This window comes from Phyllobates terribilis, unplaced genomic scaffold (assembly GCF_046119375.1).
Source record: "Phyllobates terribilis strain yellow unplaced genomic scaffold, ASM4611937v1 Scaffold_5__5_contigs__length_657084704, whole genome shotgun sequence".
Taxonomy (NCBI): Eukaryota; Metazoa; Chordata; class Amphibia; order Anura; family Dendrobatidae; genus Phyllobates; species Phyllobates terribilis.
The window spans coordinates 534970139-534990606 of NW_027362765.1; the positions used below are offsets into that span (position 1 = coordinate 534970139).

Consider the following 20468-nt stretch of genomic DNA (forward strand, 5'->3'; position numbering starts at 1 on the left):
CAGAACAGACTGGAAGGGAAAGGCAGAACCAGATACACACAAGATACTTGCAATGAAGTAGCGAGTGGACTCTAAACTCGCAAACGGAAGTACAGCGACAACGAGTAGGAGTTAGGTGCAGGTTCAGACTCTGCAGAGAAAGGGAAGGTACGGACATAGAGAAAAACAGGAGACAGGTTAGGAGACAGTTCAGACAGGAACTGTTACTGCAACAATAACAGGAACGAGCCAAGGTAAAGCCAAGTGCTGGTTCAGACAAAGCAGGAGAAAGGGAAGGTACGGACATAGAGAAAAACAGGAAGCAGGTTAGGAGACAGTTCAGACAGGAACTGTACTGTAGCGAGATACAGGAGCGAGTCTGGGTATGCGGCCCCCAGAGGGCGGGACAAACAGGCTAAGAGTGTGTTCACACGGGCCTGGAATTACAGCCTCCAGGAAAGGCAGAAAGACAGCTGGCTAGAGTGCACAGACAGGACACAGTTCAGACATGAGAACTGATACCACAAGGCAGGAAACGTAGACAGGACCTGGCACATCAGTGACTAGAAGCCAACTGACAGAACAAGATGCTCAGGCATGGATTCCAAGGAGGAGCTGGTTTAAATACCAGGTGACAGACAGCAATAGGCTGAGGACGCATTAGGGGTGTGTCTGCAGCAGCTACAAGAAACAGGAAGTTCGGCGGGCGTCGCCCTAAGCAGCCAGAGCAGAGCAAAGCAGACAGTATGGAAAGAAGCCAGAGTGGCAGTCTGGACCGGAAATCAAGTGCGCGCTCTTGCACAGTGGGAGATGGACCACTGTGCAAGGACGCCGCCAGGTATGTTACAGTATCCCCCCCCCCCCTTACGCCCCCTCTTCTTCAGGCCTGCCAGAATCTTCCGCAGGGAATTTGAGGGCCAATCCATCTCTTCAAGGAGATTACTTCTACTGTCCACAGGAAGAGACAAAACTGGTCTCATCTGGGTAGCTAGGATGCTACCTCCTATCCAGCCATCCTCAGCACCAGACGAAACGGGTGGAGTACCAGGAACAGCACACAAGGAAGTCTCTCTCCACCTATTATCAGGTAGCACCCCAGAGGGTTCAGGAGACAAGTGGAAGTCCTCCGCCAGGTTGGAGGGGTGCAGAGACTCGGGGGTAACCTCTGCTTCGGGGTACATCTTGTCAAGCTCACAGGATGAAATGGGCGAAGTATCAGGTACAAGGTGTAAAAAGTCACTGTCCCTTTGTTATCTGGTGGTACCCCGGAGGATTCAGGAAACAACTGGAGGTCCTCCGCTGGGTCGGAGGAGTGCAGAGACTCGGGGGTAACCTCTGCTTCGGAGTACACTAGGTCGGACTCACTGGACGAAGCGGGCGAGGTATCAGGTACAGAGTATAGGAAAGTCTCTGTCCATTCGCTACCAGGTAGCACCCCGAAGAGTTCAGGAGACAACTGGAGGTCCTCTGCCTGGTCGGAGGGATGTAGAGACTCAGGGGTAACCTCTGCTTCGGAGTACACTAGGTTGGACTCACTGGACAAAGCGGGCGAGGTATCAGGTGCAGAGTATAGGAAAGTCTCTGTCCATTCGCTACCAGGTAGCACCCCGAAGGGTTCAGGAGACAACTGGAGGTCCTCCGCCTGGTTGGAGGGGTGTAGAGACTCGGGGGTAACCTCTGCTTCAGAGTACACTAGGTCGGACTCACTGGACGAAGTGGGCGAGGTATCAGGTACCGGGTGTAGGGAAGACTCTCTCCATTTGTCATCAAGTGGTATCCCGGAGGATTCAGGAGGCAACAGGGGGTCCTCCGCCAGGTTGTAGAGGTGCACGGACTCGGAGGTAATCACTGCTTCGGAGTACCCTTGGACAGGCTCACTGGGTAAAGTGGGTGAAGTATCAGATACCGGGTGCAGGAAGTCCTCCTGTGTGGATTCTGGGTGGGCAGCAGTCTCTTCGGGCAGGAGAACTGGTGCGCTACCCATGCAAATTACCTGTCGGGGCTGCTCCGGGATACTGGGAAGTGAAGCTTCAGCAGGGACTTCAAGGTTGGGGTCAGGAGGTCTTTGGGAGGACAGACCCTGGCGTGACAGCTTGCCTCTATGCCTAGCACGTCTGGACTGCCTCTTGAGGTTGGGAGAAGTATTGCGGAGAGCGTAGTCATCCTGTGTGGATTCTGGGTGGGCAGTAGTCTCTTTGGGCAGGAGGACTAGTGCGCTACCCACACACATTACCCATGGGGGCTGCTCCGGGATATTGGGAAGTGAAGCTTCAACAGGGGCTTCTGGGTTAGGGTCATCGAAGACCATTAGAAAGGCTACCAGGAAGGCCTGCAGGTCCAGGACGATAGGATCCTGTGCGTCCCATAGGGGGGTGATCCATTTCAAGGCATCACCCGCTAGGTAAGACATCATGAATCCCACCTTAACCCGATCGGTGGGAAAATAAAGAGGGTAGAACTTGAAGTGTAGCATGCATTGCTCCACAAATGCACGACTCTGTCTTGGATCCCCATAGTACCGCGGCGGATCCGCAGGAACGGGTGCAGAAAGCTCCATCTGGACGGGTGCGTAATTCGCCTGGATGTCAGCTAGTAGCAAAAAAATACATTTCTTCTAGATGCACGTATTCGCTGGAAAACGTCTCAGAGCGAAGGCCGTGGGGCTCAACGGGAACTATGGCCTGAGCATGCTGTAATGCACGAGCCTGGACTGACTGGCGTGTGCGTGTATATGTAGTGATTCCACTGGACCGTACCAGAGAGTGAAAGCCTGGAGGGGCGTAACTAAGTATTCACCCGATCCGACCAAGGTCGCGCGACGACATACGATGCCAGTGCACCAAGGAGGAACCGAGCAGAGGGACCAGGTGCTACTCCAGGTCAGACCCCGGACACGGCTGTTGACCCACACCGGGGAATACAGGAACAGGCAGGTTAGGCTGGCACACAGACTGGTGGGTATAGGCAGACACAGCTGGTATGCAGACGGGTGGATGCTGGCAAGCACGAATGGTATGCAGGCAGGGAGGTACTGGCAGGTACGACAGGTTGGAGCACAGAGTGGATAGGACCCAGTACAGACTGGGACTCAGGAACAGAACCGCAGATGCGGTGGACAAACACAGCAGAGCGAGACTGCCGGAGCAATAAGCAAAGGGTCAGAGCAGAGCGAGACTGCCGGAGCAGTGAGCAAAGGGTCAGAGCAGAGCGAGACTGCCGGAGCAGTGAGCAAAGGGTCAGAGCAGAGCGAGACTGCCGGAACAGTGAGCAAAGGGTCAGAGCAGAACGAGACTGCCGGAGCAGTGAGCAAAGGGTCAGAGCAGAGCGAGACTGCCGGAGCAGTGAGCAAAGGGTCAGAGCAGAGCGAGACTGCCGGAGCAGTGAGCAAAGGGTCAGAGCGAGACTGTCAGAGCAGTGAGGAAAGGGTCAGAGCGAGACTGCCGGAGCAGTGAGCAAAGGGTCAGAGCAGAGCGAGACCGCCGGAGCAGCGAGCAAAGGGTCAGAGCAGAGCAGACCGCTGGAGTGGTGAGCAAAGGGTCAGAGCAGAGCAGACCGCCGGAGCGGTGAGCAAAGGGTCAGAGCAGAGTGAGACCGCCTGGAGCGGTGAGCAAAGGGTCAGAGCAGAGCGAGACCGCCGGAGAGGTGAGCAAAGGGTCAGAGCAGAGCGAGACCGCCTGGAGCGGTGAGCAAAGGCAGAGCAGAGCGAGACTGCCGGAGCAGTGAGCAAGGCAGAGCAGGCAAGAACCGCCAGAGCGGTGAACAAGGCAGAGCAGGCAAGAACCGCCAGAGCGGTGAACAAGGCAGAGCAGGCAAGAACCGCCGGAGCGGCGAACAAGGCAGAGCAGAGGGGACAGGGCTCAGTACACACGGAACAGACTGGAAGGGAAAGGCAGAACCAGATACACACAAGATACTTGCAATGAAGTAGCGAGTGGACTCTAAACTCGCAAACGGAAGTACAGCGACAACGAGTAGGAGTTAGGTGCAGGTTCAGACTCTGCAGAGAAAGGGAAGGTACGGACATAGAGAAAAACAGGAGACAGGTTAGGAGACAGTTCAGACAGGAACTGTTACTGCAACAATAACAGGAACGAGCCAAGGTAAAGCCAAGTGCTGGTTCAGACAAAGCAGGAGAAAGGGAAGGTACGGACATAGAGAAAAACAGGAAGCAGGTTAGGAGACAGTTCAGACAGGAACTGTACTGCAGCGAGATACAGGAGCGAGTCTGGGTATGCGGCCCCCAGAGGGCGGGACAAACAGGCTAAGAGTGTGTTCACACGGGCCTGGAATTACAGCCTCCAGGAAAGGCAGAAAGACAGCTGGCTAGAGTGCACAGACAGGACACAGTTCAGACATGAGAACTGATACCACAAGGCAGGAAACGTAGACAGGACCTGGCACATCAGTGACTAGAAGCCAACTGACAGAACAAGATGCTCAGGCATGGATTCCAAGGAGGAGCTGGTTTAAATACCAGGTGACAGACAGCAATAGGCTGAGGACGCATTAGGGGTGTGTCTGCAGCAGCTACAAGAAACAGGAAGTTCGGCGGGCGTCGCCCTAAGCAGCCAGAGCAGAGCAAAGCAGACAGTATGGAAAGAAGCCAGAGTGGCAGTCTGGACCGGAAATCAAGTGCGCGCTCTTGCACAGTGGGAGATGGACCACTGTGCAAGGACGCCGCCAGGTATGTTACAATATGGTTAGAACCTTCCACCAGTATCTGAAAGGACCTTATGATGCGGTGGCCTGATGACCCTGTGACACGTTAGTGTTTTTTTTACTATGCAGCATCTGTACTCGCCCCAAATATATGTATTTGATTGGCTTGATGCTCTTTATTAAGGAGGGCTTGTTCCCTTACTAATCACCCCTGATGAGGCTATTGCGAAATGCGCATTTTGTTGTTGGTGAGTGAGCAGTGACTATATTTCTCTATATTCATGGATTGTTTATATGCTTAAAGCTGAGGGATAGTACCCAATTATGTATGTAGGTTTAATCCACAAATATATTGATTTATGATTATGTTGATTATATACTCACTTTGAGTGTACACATATATATTGTCTTTTCTTTATATATACTGTACAGTCATGGCCAAAAGTATTGAGAATGGGACAAATAGTAATTTTTCCAAAGTTTACTGCTTCATTTTTTGTAATGGCAATTTGCATATACTCCTGAATGTCAAAGAGTGATCAGCTTAACAGCAATTACTGTACTTGCAAAGTCAATATTTGCCCAGAAAATGAACTTTAACCCCCAAAACACATTTCAACATCATTGCAGTCCTGCCTTAAAAGGAGCAGCTAACATCGTTTTAGTGATTGATCCATTAACACAGGTGTGGGTGTTGATGAGGACAGGGCTGGCGATCAATCAGTCATGATTAAGTAAGAATGACATCACTGGACACTTTAAATGGAGGCTGGTTCTTGGTATCATTGTTTCTCTTCAGTTAACAATGGTTATCTCTAAAGAAACACGTGCAGCCATCATTGCACTGCACAAAAATGGCCTAACAGGGAAGAGTATCGCAGCTACAAAGATTGCACCTCAGTCAACAATCTATCGCATCATCAAGAACTTCAAGGAGAGAGCTTCAATTGTTGCCAAAAAGGCTCCAGGGCGCCCAAGAAAGACCAGCAAGCGCCAGGACCGTATCTTAAAACTGTTTCAGCTGCGGGATCGGACTACCAGCAGTGCCGAGCTTGCTCAGGAATGACAGCAGGCTGGTGTGAGTGCTTCTGCACGCACTGTGAGGTGGAGACTCTTTGAGCAAGGGCTGGTTTCAAGGAGGGCAGCAAAGAAGCCACTTCTCTCCAGAAAAAACATCAGGGACCGACTAATATTCTGCAAAAGGTACAGGGAGTGGACTGCTGAGGACTGGGGCAAAGTCATTTTCTCTGATGAATCCCCTTTTCGATTGTTTGGGACATCAGGAAAACAGCTTATTCGGAGAAGAAGAGGTGAGCGCTACCACCAGTCTTGTCTCATGCCAACTGTAAAGCATCCTGAAACCATTCATGTGTGGGGTTGCTTCTCAGTCAAGGGAATCGGCTCACTCACAGTCTTGCCTAAAAACACAGCCATGAATAAAGAATGGTACCAGAATGTCCTCCAAGAGCAACTTCTCCCAACCGTCCAAGAGCAGTTTGGCGCCCAACAATGCCTTTTCCAGCATGATGGAGCACCTTGCCATAAAGCAAAGGTGATAACTAAATGGCTCATGGAACAAAACATAGAGATTTTGGGTCCATGGCCTGGAAACTCCCCAGATCTTAATCCCATTGAGAACTTGTGGTCAATCATCAAGAGACGGGTGGACAAACAAAAACCAACAAATTCTGGCAAAATGCAAGCATTGATTATGCAAGAATGGACTGCTATCAGTCAGGATTTGGTCCAAAAGTTGATTGAGAGCATGCCAGGGAGAATTACAGAGGTCTTGAAGAAGAAGGGGCAACACTGCAAATATTGACTTGCTGCATTAACTCATTCTAACTGTCAATATCACCTATTGGTACTCATAATATGATTGCAATTATATTTCTGTATGTGATATAAACATCAGACAAACACTAATAAAAACCAGAGGCCAGCAGATCATGTGAAAATATAATTTTGGTGTCATTCTCAAAACTTTTGGCCATGACTGTATATATTTGATGTATTATTTATATGATCAGAGACTTATTGAGCACTATGTCACTTTATGCCTGCAGAATTAATTAGAGTATATATAGTATTGGGCTATCTCTGTTGCTCACTCACCTTTCTGTGCATCATTACACTTGTTGTTGGATTCTTATAATAATATTTGTTTTTGTCTTTTATTCAATAAAATTTACATATTTTTAAACAATGTGGATGTATTTTGGTCTTGGCATTTTTTCTTCGTTGGATGTACTGTTGACATAAAGCAGCAGAATCGCCGGCAGAAGCGGTCAATGACTGCTCTGAGCCAGCGCCGGGTTGAATGGTTAGGAAGCTAGCAACTACCTGCCTGTTAGTTTTTTGGCTCATAGTAAAAAAATAATATAGTCCTGGATGACTCCTTTAAAAGACTTGCAATACTACTCCTATCATGTAACTCATCTGATGAAGGGTCCGTTTTTGGGAGTTGTAACAAGCTGTTTCTGTTTTAAACAGTAAGTCTTATACACCATTGTATCTTTGTAGCCTCATCCCCTGATGAAGCCAGTTGTACTGATGAAACATGTTGGGGAGGCTTATGATTGTATTTTAATGGGGCAGTCAGTTATAATAGTTGATAATGAGTAATAGGATAGTTTAGGTAGCGGCCGCACCATTGCTATCCTCAAACCACTAGATAGATAAAATTGCATGGACACTAACTGCATAGAGTGTTTAAAGATTAAAAACAGTGTTGTCCTCAATATATGAATGATCATTGGTGTCCGAGTATACTGACTCATGCATAAGTTTTAAACGATTTTCCTTTAATAGTGTGATTAAAAGTTATATTTTAAAGTCTTTAGTTAGATATTATTTGCCTTTGGTAATAAATTTTGTTGACCCTACGCAGACTGGTATGAACAGCAATTATATAGTGTTCTACTGTATCTTCTTCACAGATGCAACAAAATTATTTTATGACAGCACCTGAAACTGCTCCTAGCAACATTCGGAAGGTAATGAGCAAAATTTGAGATTTGTAACACAGATTTTGCAGGAACAGATTGTGGGTACCATTTTTAGAATACCTAAAGTACCGGAGCAGTAGAAACTCCCCACAAGTGAAACCATTAGATTGTAAGCTTGCGAGCAGGGCCCTCACTCCTCCTGTAACTGTTGAACTATATGTAACTCGATAATGTCTTTATTGTCTGTACATGTCTCCACTTAATTGTAAAGTGCTGCGGAATATGTTGGCCCTATAGAAATAAAATGATTATTATTTTATTATTTTGCAAACTACACCATTAAATATAAATAAATTGATTTTGGGATGGAGTGAGTATTTTGACAATGGGCGTACCAGAGAATTTTTATTGTAATGGCCATAAAAAATAAGCCCCAAATTTTTCATTTTCACAATGTATAATAAGATAAAATGGATCCCTGAGTTTGCAAAACACAGCAATACCCTGGAGGGGGGCAGACACTACTGTTTGGACACACAGCACTGTTTAGAATGAACAGACCTTTCAAGTGCTGATTTAACTAGAATAGTTTGGAGGTGCCATATGCATAGATCCTTACAACCCCTCCTAACCCCAAGAATATTGCTGCTGTTTACAGCTCATATCCAAGGGGTCTGGCATCTGATGTTGGCTTCTGCATTTATTTAGGGCTGGGCAAGATTTCAAGAGCTCTATAAATCCCAGCCACCCCTCTCTCTCTGTTAAGTAAATTCTACAGGTATCCTAAGCATTTACTTTTCATATGTAGTAGCCCAAGAACAGGTTTACAATGGTGATCACCTCAAGCCATCAGCTGCTGACCAAAAGCAAATCTATTCAATGCCGAATTGTCACTCCAGCAGAAGTGCACGCCAACCCAGCAATCCGAAAGTTGGCAGGTTGGGAAGTGGTTCGCTCCTGTACAGAGAAAATTAGCATAACCCCTAATAGTAAAATAAATTCTCATTATTATTATTTTTATTATTATTAAATGCTATTAGAGAAATCATATTGCCATTCTGACTGGTAGGAAATTGGACATAATTACATAATCTTGAAGGGTTGTTCTCAATTTGACAAGTTATCACCTATTCACATCAAATTAGATAACTTGTTGACCGTTGGAAGTCTAACTGTCTTCTGTGACCCCCATTAATCCTGAGAATGGGGTTCTGAAACTCTAGGTCAAAATGTAGAGGTGACGTTCTTTTCAGAAGAAACAGTCTGCTGCAATCCAAGGGGATTACTATTCCTCGTCAAATGTCGCACTTCATTAGACACATTATACGATTATTTCTCACTGCTATCTGGTCTCTTTCAAGTTACACAGACTTATTCCTCCAAGTTCACAGCTGTAGAGGAATTGTGGAGAAGTGAGCCCACTTATCCACACGTTTTGGGGCTATACTGTCCGGCCAGAATTTTGGACTGAGATTTCCACTTTCTATTTTCTTTGCTCCCAGCCTCCAATACTACTTTACACCTGAGTTGGCACTTTTTTTTTACATCTGAATATTCAAGATTTACCTATTAAATTCATATATTTACTACTACTATTGTATTGCTTATACACACATCCTATGAGTATGCTTTTGCGTTTTGCAGTATAACTCTCCAATAATATCATGATCTTATATGTTCCCATACTCCATACTATATTGTACACACACATACTTGTCCTAATTTTCTCTTTCCACTTCTGCCCCTTACCATTTTATAATTTTTTATAAAACTAAATAAAGTTAATGGAATTAAAACGTGGAGGTGGACATTCGTGCATGCAAATGTGAAGGTGGACATTTTCTATGGGACTGCTGGAAATGGCCAAACATTGTAGCAGGCTATCTCTAACAGTACGAAAGACAATGAACAGACTGGTGTCTCACATGCATTGCTTCCAATCCTTGCTATGAGGGCATTTCGCAGTCTCATTCTCAGGCATTAAGATGTCAGCAATAAGAAAGTCATCACCTATAATGTGGGTAGATGATAACTTTCCAATTTGGAAATGACCCTTAAAAAGACAAAATACAACATTTGTGAAGTTGAATTGTAACTCAATAATCAGATATAAGAGATCCTGAGTTAGATACAACATAGCATTTTAAGAATATTCTAACATGAATATTATATAAGAAGGAAAAGTTGTGATCCCAATGCCTTGTGCATCAATAATATAGAAACATACTATCCTATCTTCTAGAATGTACAAAACCCACCCCCCCCCAAGAAAAAATAGCTTTTTACATTCACTCAAAATGCAATATATAAAGAGAATGCCATATCTAATTTGCCAAATTATGCATTAAAACATGGAGGACTATTGGAATGTCATAGAACAAGTTCAACTTGTCAGTACGGCTAGGTTCATATCACATTTGGGGATTACTTTTGTTGGACTGTTTCAAATGTTCTACCTAACATATGCCCTAAACGTGTGTGAATGACTGTGTGGTTTCCCAGAAGTGTAACGTGAAGCCCCAAGACCATAATACAGATTCTGTAACAGGACCCGTACCTACAATGTGCTGTGTAAATTAATGGTGCTGTCTTATGAGGTAGACGGGCCTAGGGGTTCCTCTGACACTACTAGTGCCCAGATGCGTCTGCAGCCTCAGTATTTTCTATAGCTATGCCCTTGCAGTTACACATGTCAGATCTGTATAACTATGCGGTTCCCCAGAAATGTACCTTGAAGCCACAGGACAGTAATACAAAATCTGTAACAAGGCCCTCACCTATCATGTGCTATTTATACTGCTGGTGTTATCTTATGAAGTGGATAGGGCTTCTGGTCTCCTCTTGCACCAGTGCCCAGGTGAGACTGCTGCCTCAGCACCTTCCATAGTTATAGCTTTGTAGTTACATATGCCTGCCATTGACATCCACAAAAAAGCATATAAATACTTTTCTTTTGGTATATATAACTACACTCAAATAAGAGCACACAGAAAAGTGACAGAGAGCAGCCACTCTAATGGTTGCTCTTATTAATTTTTGTCTGGACTACTGAAACATTCTACTAACCGATCTCCCTCTAACCAAACTTTCTCCTCTCCAATTCATACTGAATTCAGCAGCCAGGGTTGTATTTCTATCCAGCTGCTAAACTGATGCCTCTACCCTGGGCCAGGGATTGCACTGGTTGCCCATTTGCTACAGAATACAATATAAACTTATCTTTCTCACCCACAAAGCTCTCCACACTTCTGCACCACCCTATATCTCCTCCTTCATCTCTGTCTATCACCCTACCCATGCTGTCTGCTCCACAACTTATCTAAGACTAATATCCTCCATAATCCAAACCTCCATCTCCAAGACTTCTGTCATGCTGCCCAAGTTTTCTGTAATGCATTACCCCAAACGATCTGACTAATACCTAGCCCTGACATTTTTAAACGTATTTTAAAAATACATCTCTTTAGACAGACCTATCACCTCAATTTAACAACCTAACTCTCTCCTGTTCCCTCTTTCTAAATTTTACTCAGAACCTGGTCCCTCCTATTCATCTGTGTCCATGTAGCACCCTGAGGATTCGGCTGCTACAGGGGTATTACACCTCAAGCCAGAGGTGTGGTATTCCACTCCCGGGTAAGGATGGAGTGTGGAACTGAGCTCAGTAGGCTGCATGCACTACACACATCCCATTTCCGGGGGACAGACCAATGGTACTCCCACTAGAGAAATGTGCAGGTACGACAGTGTCTGTCCCTGGCTGGAGTGGGAGGGGGGTGGAACATCCCAGTAGTGTAGGGGCAGATAGGGGGAGCAGTCTGGGTAATGCTAGGAGCTCATTGGGTGCTGGTCACCTGAGCTCACACATAGAGGGAGTATATAAGGTGGGAACCATCTTAGAACAGGGTCTTTTGTAGAGGTTTGGTCAGTCTGTCAGAGTGTAACCTGAGGAGCAGAGCAGAGAAGATCAGCCAGCTCCAAGGCCAAGAGAGAGAGAGAGAGGAGAAAGAAGGACCCAGAGGGGGAGAAGAGGGAACTCCAAGAACCCAAAATTAGACCAGAGGGTGAAGAGTTGGCACAAGGGTACCGGATCCCAAGCTGGTGGAGGGCCCTAATCCTTAGCCAGAGACCGGAGGTCGTGGGCAGGATCTGCCACGACCACCCACTAAATCCACCCGGAAGGCAAACCGTGAATAGGGTCAGGGAACCCAGAGACAAGGGTTTTACCAACAAGAGGCCCGAGGGAGCCGGACTTAGGTGGATCCCTGGTGGGGAAGGCCAGAGAGAAGGACAAGTCAGAAAGGGAGCTCAGGACCACGCTCCAGAATCACCTGGGGGTTGGCCGAGTCCAGGACCTGGTGGACGCAGCACGGCTCGGGCGGTCACTCAAGGCCGGAGTGACCAACACAAAAGCAGTAAGTAAAAACCCTGAACTGCACAGCCCGACTCTGAGTTTCATTACCATCCTCACTGCACCTCCACAACCACCATCCTCTGCAACTGACCCCCTGAGGCTATACCCCTCCCGTTGGGGGTTATACTACCTGAGCTGCACACACACCACCAGCCTCAGCGGACCCTGCTGCAGCGGCGGCCGTAGTGACCGCAAATCAACGGGTGGCGTAGTCGACACTAAAGAACATCCAGTAACATCTGTAGGACTGCCACACACTGAGCTTGACACCCTGGGCACGGACCGGGTCACCGCCACTCGGAGACTACAACCCCCATCTGATCCGGCTCCGGGTATCCCCCAAACAACACTGGCCCAGGGGGCGCGTCATCCACTTCCTCCTTGCACCCTATAGCACTTGCTAACTGTACCTAGACAGATACTTCTTTAAAATGTCCTATTTATTATAATGATGGTTGGACCATATATGACAAGCACTTTCTACCTATTGTGTCCCCCTTATTTCCTTATAGGTACCTCACTCCTCCTGTAACTGTTGAACTGTGTTACTTTGTGATGTCTTTATTGTTTGTACATGTCCCTGCTTAATTGTAAATTGCTGCAGAATTTTTTGGCGCTATAGAAATAAAATTATTATTGCTATTATTTGGTGTTGTTCTATGTGGGACAATTATGATGTATTGACAGGATATGATGTAAGTGTCAGATAAATGTGGGTCCCAACCCCTGCGTGCCTCGTTTTCTAGACAGTTCCCAAAGTGGGACCATCGTCTACCAGACATTTCTGGCATATCCTGCTGATATGTCATAAATGACCCAGGGGTTGGGACACTCATGAAGTCTTAAGTAGCAGAAAAGCTTGTCAGATTGATGACATTCAAGCTTGCATTTCTGGTGGGATAGTATACTATTCAACACTATATGGTTCTCAACCTATGGTGTATTTAATAATTGAATTACTTGTAACAGCTTTTTTTGTCAGATAATTAATGCATCATATAGTAACATTTGCTCCCAGTTCTCTTTTCTTTAGATTGACTAGAGATGGGGCTTATCAGTTGATGACAGAAAGCTAAAATACTGTGTGAGAAACATGGTGTCAAGTGCTCATCAAATGCACCTTCAGCAAGTCACATTGTGGTTGACTGAAGGTCACTTGACATTCTGCTTAGCCATGAACATAATGCAGCTGTCTGAGGCAGACTTACCATTCACTGTTTCATTTTGACATTAGTGAAGTCAATTAAGCTGGCCACTGACGTAAAGACTGGGCCTCGATATGACAACTATTCCAAGTTTATACCTCATATGGGGCATGAACATTGGAGCAGAGTTTTATTGATTGATAGGAATAAACTCTACTAACTCGCTTGTTACTGTGCAGACTGTGGCCGGCCAACGGTCCAGACCGGACTGTGACCTTGGTAGCTCTGCTGAGCTGATGATCTACTCTTCATATGTTGGTCACCATACAACCCAGTACTTAGTCTTAAAGAACTTTGCGTTAATGAAATCTTTGTAGACAAGTGGCTTATACCAGTTAAAAGGTATCTGTCACCCTTTTGAGGCTTTGGAGTTAATAATATGGGCATACAGGTTGCATACAGGTGAAATTAGTCATACCTGTATGCCTCCTAGATATGGCCTTGTTAAGTAAAAATCATCTTTTAAGCCTTCGCTCTTCCAGGCTATGGCGCGTGCACTGCCCAGAAGATAAGATTGCCTCCGGTCTTTAATATACAGGTTATCTCCTCCTCTTCTCTTCAGCCATCTCTTTCATGTCATGTGTGCAGCGGGAAATCCCACGCCTGCGCATTCTGCCTGCAGTCGCTCCTGTGCATTGTTATGAATTCACCTACTGTGCGCCGGAGATCACTGGGACCGGAAGTTACAGTGACTCTCTGGTGTCTGCACTCATCAAAATTGAAGACAGTGCCCATAGAACAGAGCAGAGGACCGACGGCAGGCAGAATGCGTAGGCACGAGACTTCCGGCCGCGCACATGGCTTGAAAGGGACATCTGAAGAGAAGAGGAGGAGAAACCTGTATAATGCAGACCGGAGGTAGTCTTATTTTTTGGGCAGAGCATGCCCCATAGCCTGGGAGAGCGAAGGTATAAAAGATGATTTTTACTGAACAAGGCATCATCCAGGAGGCATACTGGTATGACTCATTTCAGTTGTATACAACCTGTATGCCCATATTATTATTTCCAAAACCTCAAAAGTGTGACAGATTCCCTTTAATAACCACAATACAACTTGCAGTGACATTTTATTTTTCAATTGAAAGCTTGCTGGAAAAAGGTCCTTAACATGGAAAGATACTTCTCTCTACGGAAAATAGTTTTGTTTCTTATGAAATACCATGCATTGGCATTGACTTACAGGTATTATCATCAGACAGTACTAATTACTTCAATTTACCTCTAACAACAAAGAACATTTTTAGAAATGAACAGTAAGTGCTTCTGACCAGATTTCCATTAGTTAGGACTAACCATTTTTCGCAAAAAACATACTGTAATAATCATTGAGGTCGTAATATCAGTGACACTGTTGATGACATTTATGTCTGCGGCCAGCTGAAATATAACCTCTGGAAGCTCTCACACTAACATTACTTCCATGTATTTTAGAGTTTGTCTTACCGGCCTTATTCCCCGACCTCCTGTGGTTCAACTAAATCTGAATTCGATCATAATAGGGTTTTGTGAGAAGTTCAAGTATTGTAGCCGTAATAACAACACTAAAATCTGCCTGAAATAGAGCCACGAGAAGGGGCCTAAACAGTAATAGGTCTCTAGATGTAAGATGGTTCATAAAGCAAGCTGGTCAAACACTGTGTACTTAACATATAGATCGAGGGGTCACAACTTTTGGCTCAAGGCAACATGTTACGGAGGATACTATTTTTTGTAGTCCCCATCCGCTGCTGCATAGACTTGTCCATCTGTCTCCAAATAGTTCAGAAAGACACAGCTGTCAAAATATCCAGTCAAAATTAGTTTGGTATTTAGCCTGTTGCAGGCCTGTGATGGGGCACGTTCCTCTCTTCCATGTATATTGAACTGCTTCCACAAGCTTTGCACTTGACACAACTTTTTACCACTGACTATTTCCTTTGGGCCACGTGCACACGTTGAGTATTTGGTGAGTTTTTTACATCAAAGCCAAAACCAGGAGTGGAGCAATCAGCGGAAAAGTATAATAGAAACACGTCACCACTTCTGTATTTATCACCCACTCCTGGTTTTGGCTTACAAATACTGAGGTAAAATACTGACCAAATATTGAATGTGTGACTGTGGCCTTAAAGTGGTATTCCATTCAGGATATACTATAGATACAGATACTCTAATTAATTATGTGTAGAATACAGATCTCCTGACACCCTGCTAGGCCAACGAGAAAATAAAACATGGGCCTTGCAATTTATAAAAGTTGTAACTCCTATTACCTACACATGGAGAGAGACATACAGACTCCGGAGTTATCCAGGGTGGCAGTAGGTTCCCATTTTTCTAATGAGGCCACGGCCCCAATATCAGTATTTGGACAGTATTCGGTCAGTATTGTTTCTCAGGAGTGGGAGCCAAAACCAGGTGAGGAACAATCAGAGAAAAGGTAGAATAGAAACAAGTCACCAATTCTGCATTTATCACCCACTCCTGGTTTTGGCTCCCACTCCTGAGAAAAAATACTGACCGAATACTGTCCAAATACTGATAGTGGGGCCATGGCCTTTGCACGAGTCCCAGAAGCAGTACATGCATCTATCATACACATATACAGGCTATATGCTATATATCTCACTTGAGAATACTTAATAATTGAGTTTTAACTTAACCTTTGACCCATGACAAGGTTGCCAAATGTCCATAAATTCCTAGCCAGTACATAAACATTTTGTCTGTATAAAAATTTTGATGTGTCCTGAAGTAGCTTTTGCAGTTGATTGTGACTGCTGTTATGATCATTTTACAGGTCACAGTAAACACCAGTATATCTGTATTCTCTACTGTCGAGATGCATCACCCCATAAAGTGTTAGAAATATTGTACCAGAGTGACGGCACTCCAGGACTAGTCATGAGACTGAAGCACCAAGATTAAACCTCAATTTTGCAGCAAATACATAAAAACATATTTGTAGGAAAGAAATAATTAAAAATGTCATTAGAAGACTGATATAGCACTTCTAACAGTTTATGGGGGGAATTCCTGCTGTCTGGTTTCCTTTAGCTTGAACTTTTAAAGAAACACTTCCATCAAACTTTTTATCATCTTAATATATTGCAATGATCATATTATATAACGCTGTGTACTTACAATTGCTCATTTTGCCTTTCTACCCAGATAATTCTTTTCTTTTCTCTGTTCTATGTAGAAACAGGAAGTCTCTTTTCCCTGCATTTCTCATTCCTCTCTTCAACTCCTGGCCCCGCTGCTCTCTCCTCTCCCTACCAGGGACTTTTGCAGTGACTCATGAGTCCTACAGGGAAAATTGACCTCCTGTTTCTACATAGAGCTTAGAAGGATTCAGCTAGTCAGTTTTTAATCATGTGATGTCATAGACCTAATGGAAAAGAGAAGAATTAACTGGGCAGAAAGGCAAAATGAGCAATTGTAAGTACAGAGTGCTATATAATATGATGATTGCAATATATTAAGAGGATAAAAATTTTGATGGGAGGAGTGCTTCTTTAACTATACTGATTTTGGTGGCCTGCATCACTAAACCAACGTTCTTGAATTCAGCTCTACCTTATAACATATGTGATTGTGGGTGTACGGTCTAGTTAGTTACAACAATGCTAGACAAGTGTGACGGACAGCTGTCTCCTGACAGGTGCACTTTAAAGAGCTGTAGAAGTTACTAATACGTTATAGTAAAATTGTTTTATTGAGAATTTGTAAATTGCATTTTTTAATGGGGTCACATATTTAAAATCATTGTAATTGTACATGCAACACTTTTCTAAAGCACTCCAGTTATTAGAACAATTTTATTATTGTCAAACTCTACTTTGTGTGAGTTTATAGCCAAAATAGCTACAATGGCCTACTTAACACAGGCTTTTTGTCCTGCACTTGTAAAAAAAAACACCAGCCATGTAGAACAATTTAAAAGTGTTTTACGTGAATTTTAGTTGCATTTTTAATTTGTGTCTTTTTATACAAACTCAACAATGGCATAATTTGCACCAAAAAATTTAAAGGGAATCTGTCACCCCCTGGGCGATATCAGACCTCTACTATGGCCATACAGGGTATAGAAAAGTAAATCTATACATACACGTATGGCCCATAGCAGAGGTCTGATTGCAGAGAAATCTGGTTTTATAAAATCTGTTTTCCAGAGGCTTGGCGTCCGGGGGACGCCAAGCAAACCCCTCCTATGTGCTTACTATCCCCCTAAATCGCCACCTCTGTGCTAAATTACCATATTCCCCCCTCCCCTGCATGTCAAAGGACCCTGTGACAGGCCCTGTGACGTGCCCTGTTCTGCCTCCCCTCCCGCGGATGCAGAAAGCGCCACTCCCATGGAGCGCGATTTGTTTCCCTCCGGCTCCATTTGGCTGCATATCGCCAGCGGAGCGGAAGTCTCAGTAACTCACTGTTGCTTGACCGATACAAGGCTGCGGCGCAATACGCAGCCAAACGGGGCTGGAGGGAAACAAAACGCTCTCCATGGGAGCAGCGCTTTGCACATGCGCGCTCCATGGGAGCGGGGCTTTGCGCATGTGCGGAAGGGGAGGCAGAGCAGGGCATGTCACAGGGCCCTGTGATGTGCAGGGGAGGAGGGAATATGGTAATTTAGCACAGAGGTGGCGATTTAGGGGAATAGTAAGCAGATAGGAGGGGTTTGCTTGGAGTCCCCCGGATGCCAAGCCTCTGGAAAACAGACTTTATAAAACCAGATTTCTCTGCAATCAGACCTCTACTATGGGCCATACAGGTAAGTATAGATTTACTTTTCTATCACCTGCATGGCCATAGTAGAGGTCCCTTTAAGAAGTCACTAGAGGTCAGCAAAAAAGATCTGCCACACCCTTCCTTGTCAAGTGGCTACATAGTAGCAATTCATGGCTGCCATAAAAACCTCCTCCTAGATGCTAGCACCTCTTCTGATTAGTGGCCAGGCACGACGTCATCGATGTGGCGTGAAAAAGGAGGTACGTAGGGCACTGGTTCAGCAGCCACTGACCACCAACGTGGACGCTAAACCAGGATCCTGCAAATTGTTGAACACACCTTAGTGATACACTTTGTACAAATTATAACCACGCAACTTTTAAAGTATGTTTAGTGTACTTCCCAATGTTAGATAACAACCTAAGATTAATGTGTCAAATGTCTAAATTAATTCATAATTCTGTACAAATTGCAACTTTTGAGCATGCTAATTGATACTCGTCACATTGATACTGAGACCAATGTGACAAATTTTGCAAGTTAATGTCAAATATTGTGATACCTCTGACTATTTATGCATGGTTGCGACAAAAATGTATTGGTTTCACATACTATTTTAAAACAGTTATGACTGTGCAGAATATATGACTTTTTTACGCCTCTTTCTGTAAAAATGCAATCATAAATATGTCATACTTCATGCCAAAATGGTAAACCATGCTCATTTCGCTCAAAAATTTTTTAATTCTGGCGCAGGGACTAAAATATGGTGCAATAAATGCCTTCAAACATCTATAAATTTGGCCTATGCATTCACGCTATGAAATGTTGGAATTTCAGTGAAAATTTTGGTAGAAGTCCAATGATAAATGTCTCCCTATTTTTTCGGGCAGTTTTAAGTTTTATTAATGCCTGGAAAAAAACAATGTGGCATTTTGATATATACATGACTGACTACAAAATCACTAAAATGACACAATCCACACTAGGAAATTTTTGAGACTGAAAATTGTCAACTGGATACAGTTATTTCTGCAGCATGGTATAGTAATGTAGTAAGAAACTGTATGCAGGGACATAACGAGAATTTATAGGGTCTCGTGATATGGGCTCTTGATGTGTACTAATTGGAGACTGAAACGGCAGCATAAGTAGAAATAATTTAAGGCATGGAATAATTGTGCCCTACCCTATATCAGAAAACATAAAAGTAGTTCTAGATTGCAGAAAGCCATCAACTTCTTATTGCTTACAAAAAGGTACAAAGTCTCAATCTCTAAGCCCATAGCAGCGGCTATACCTATAGTTACGCCAATGACTGTGTGTCTATACACTTAACTATATTTGTAAATGACTGCAATTTTGTTTTTTTAAAGTGAGAATTGAGCCTTAGAACTTGTCCCTAACAAGAGCCGAAGAAACACCATATATTCATCACTTGTGTAATCAAAGCAAATGCAAAAATATAATATTAAAGCAAGTAATTCATATAAAATGTAAGCAGATTTCTGACAGTCCACCAGAAGGTGCCAGTATTATGCCTCCTCTTGGCAGTCTTCTTGTGCTAAAAAAGGGGCCTTAGCTAAGCAAAATCTAGCATCTATACAAGCAGTAAGTTCCTATACTAGTGCTGCAGTGCTAAAGAATGGTAATGATATGCAATAGTCTCTATCCTATTTTATACGAATGGTACATGCATATTGTGCAAAAAAGCAGAAACTTTCACAGCTAATCTCAATAACATGAATATTCATTACTAAGATGTAAATCAGTGTAAAGCATCTTTTTAGATATGGTGGTAACTTGATGAGGTTTTGCATGCTACCACTTGGCCTTGTAGTATTAGGCCTCAAAACGAGTGCATACCTTTGACACAAGGAGAGGTAAGCTCTTCTCAGCTCCCCCTTGCAGTCTAAAGCCCCAAGGACCCTCTCCGGATAGGGTGATGAGGATATGGTCGTTGCTCCCCATAATTCTTTGTCCTATTCTGCAGGTTTGATCTCCATCACAACTTCTTTCCCGTGTATCAAAAGTAGAAAAGCAAACAGCAGGAGTGGAGATCCTGGCTGCTCTTAACTCTTCTGAGACTTTCACCACTTGTTACCATGAGTCAGTGATACTTTTGGGATGAAGCCAGTGGTTTCCCCAGCACATGTCGTGTCAATCTTCCAGCCCTCTCCTTCTTTCTCACCCTCCCTTTTTTTACCCCTTCTCTGAAAGCAGATCCCTCCTACCAATCTACGGAGAGTTGTCACACAAACCATGATACAGTCTAATTATAGATGCTTCTTTCTGAAATGCGTTTCAGTAATAATGCATTCTGACCCCTTCTGCACCCACCTGTTCAAATCGCTGAAATAGTCTTGCTTGAGTATAGCTATTTGTAGAGAAAAAAGGAAGACTTAATTTAGAACGTAGGAATAAGCATATGAGACCTTGTGTAAGGAGGTAGACATGCTGCCTATGTTCACCCATGAAGACACATGGGTTGTTGTAATGCGTATTGTGACATGCGTTATTAGTGACGGAGTTGTAGGGAGAGTTAGGGTTA

General features: G+C 44.3%; 1 protein-coding gene across 2 annotated transcripts in view; it reads right to left on the reverse strand.

Moving 5' to 3' along the window:
- SYNPO2L (synaptopodin 2 like) overlaps positions 1–20080 on the reverse strand; it is a 118944-nt gene extending 98864 nt beyond the window's left edge. For both annotated transcript variants that reach the window (XR_012322113.1, XM_073685788.1), the window contains exon 1: positions 19784–20080. Coding sequence is in view for 1 of the 2 variants with exons in the window: in XM_073685788.1 (XP_073541889.1) it covers positions 19784–19888 (105 nt within the window). In the remaining variant the exon portion in view is untranslated. The remainder of the gene's footprint in view (positions 1–19783) is intronic.
- Between the last annotated feature and the right edge of the window lie 388 nt (positions 20081–20468).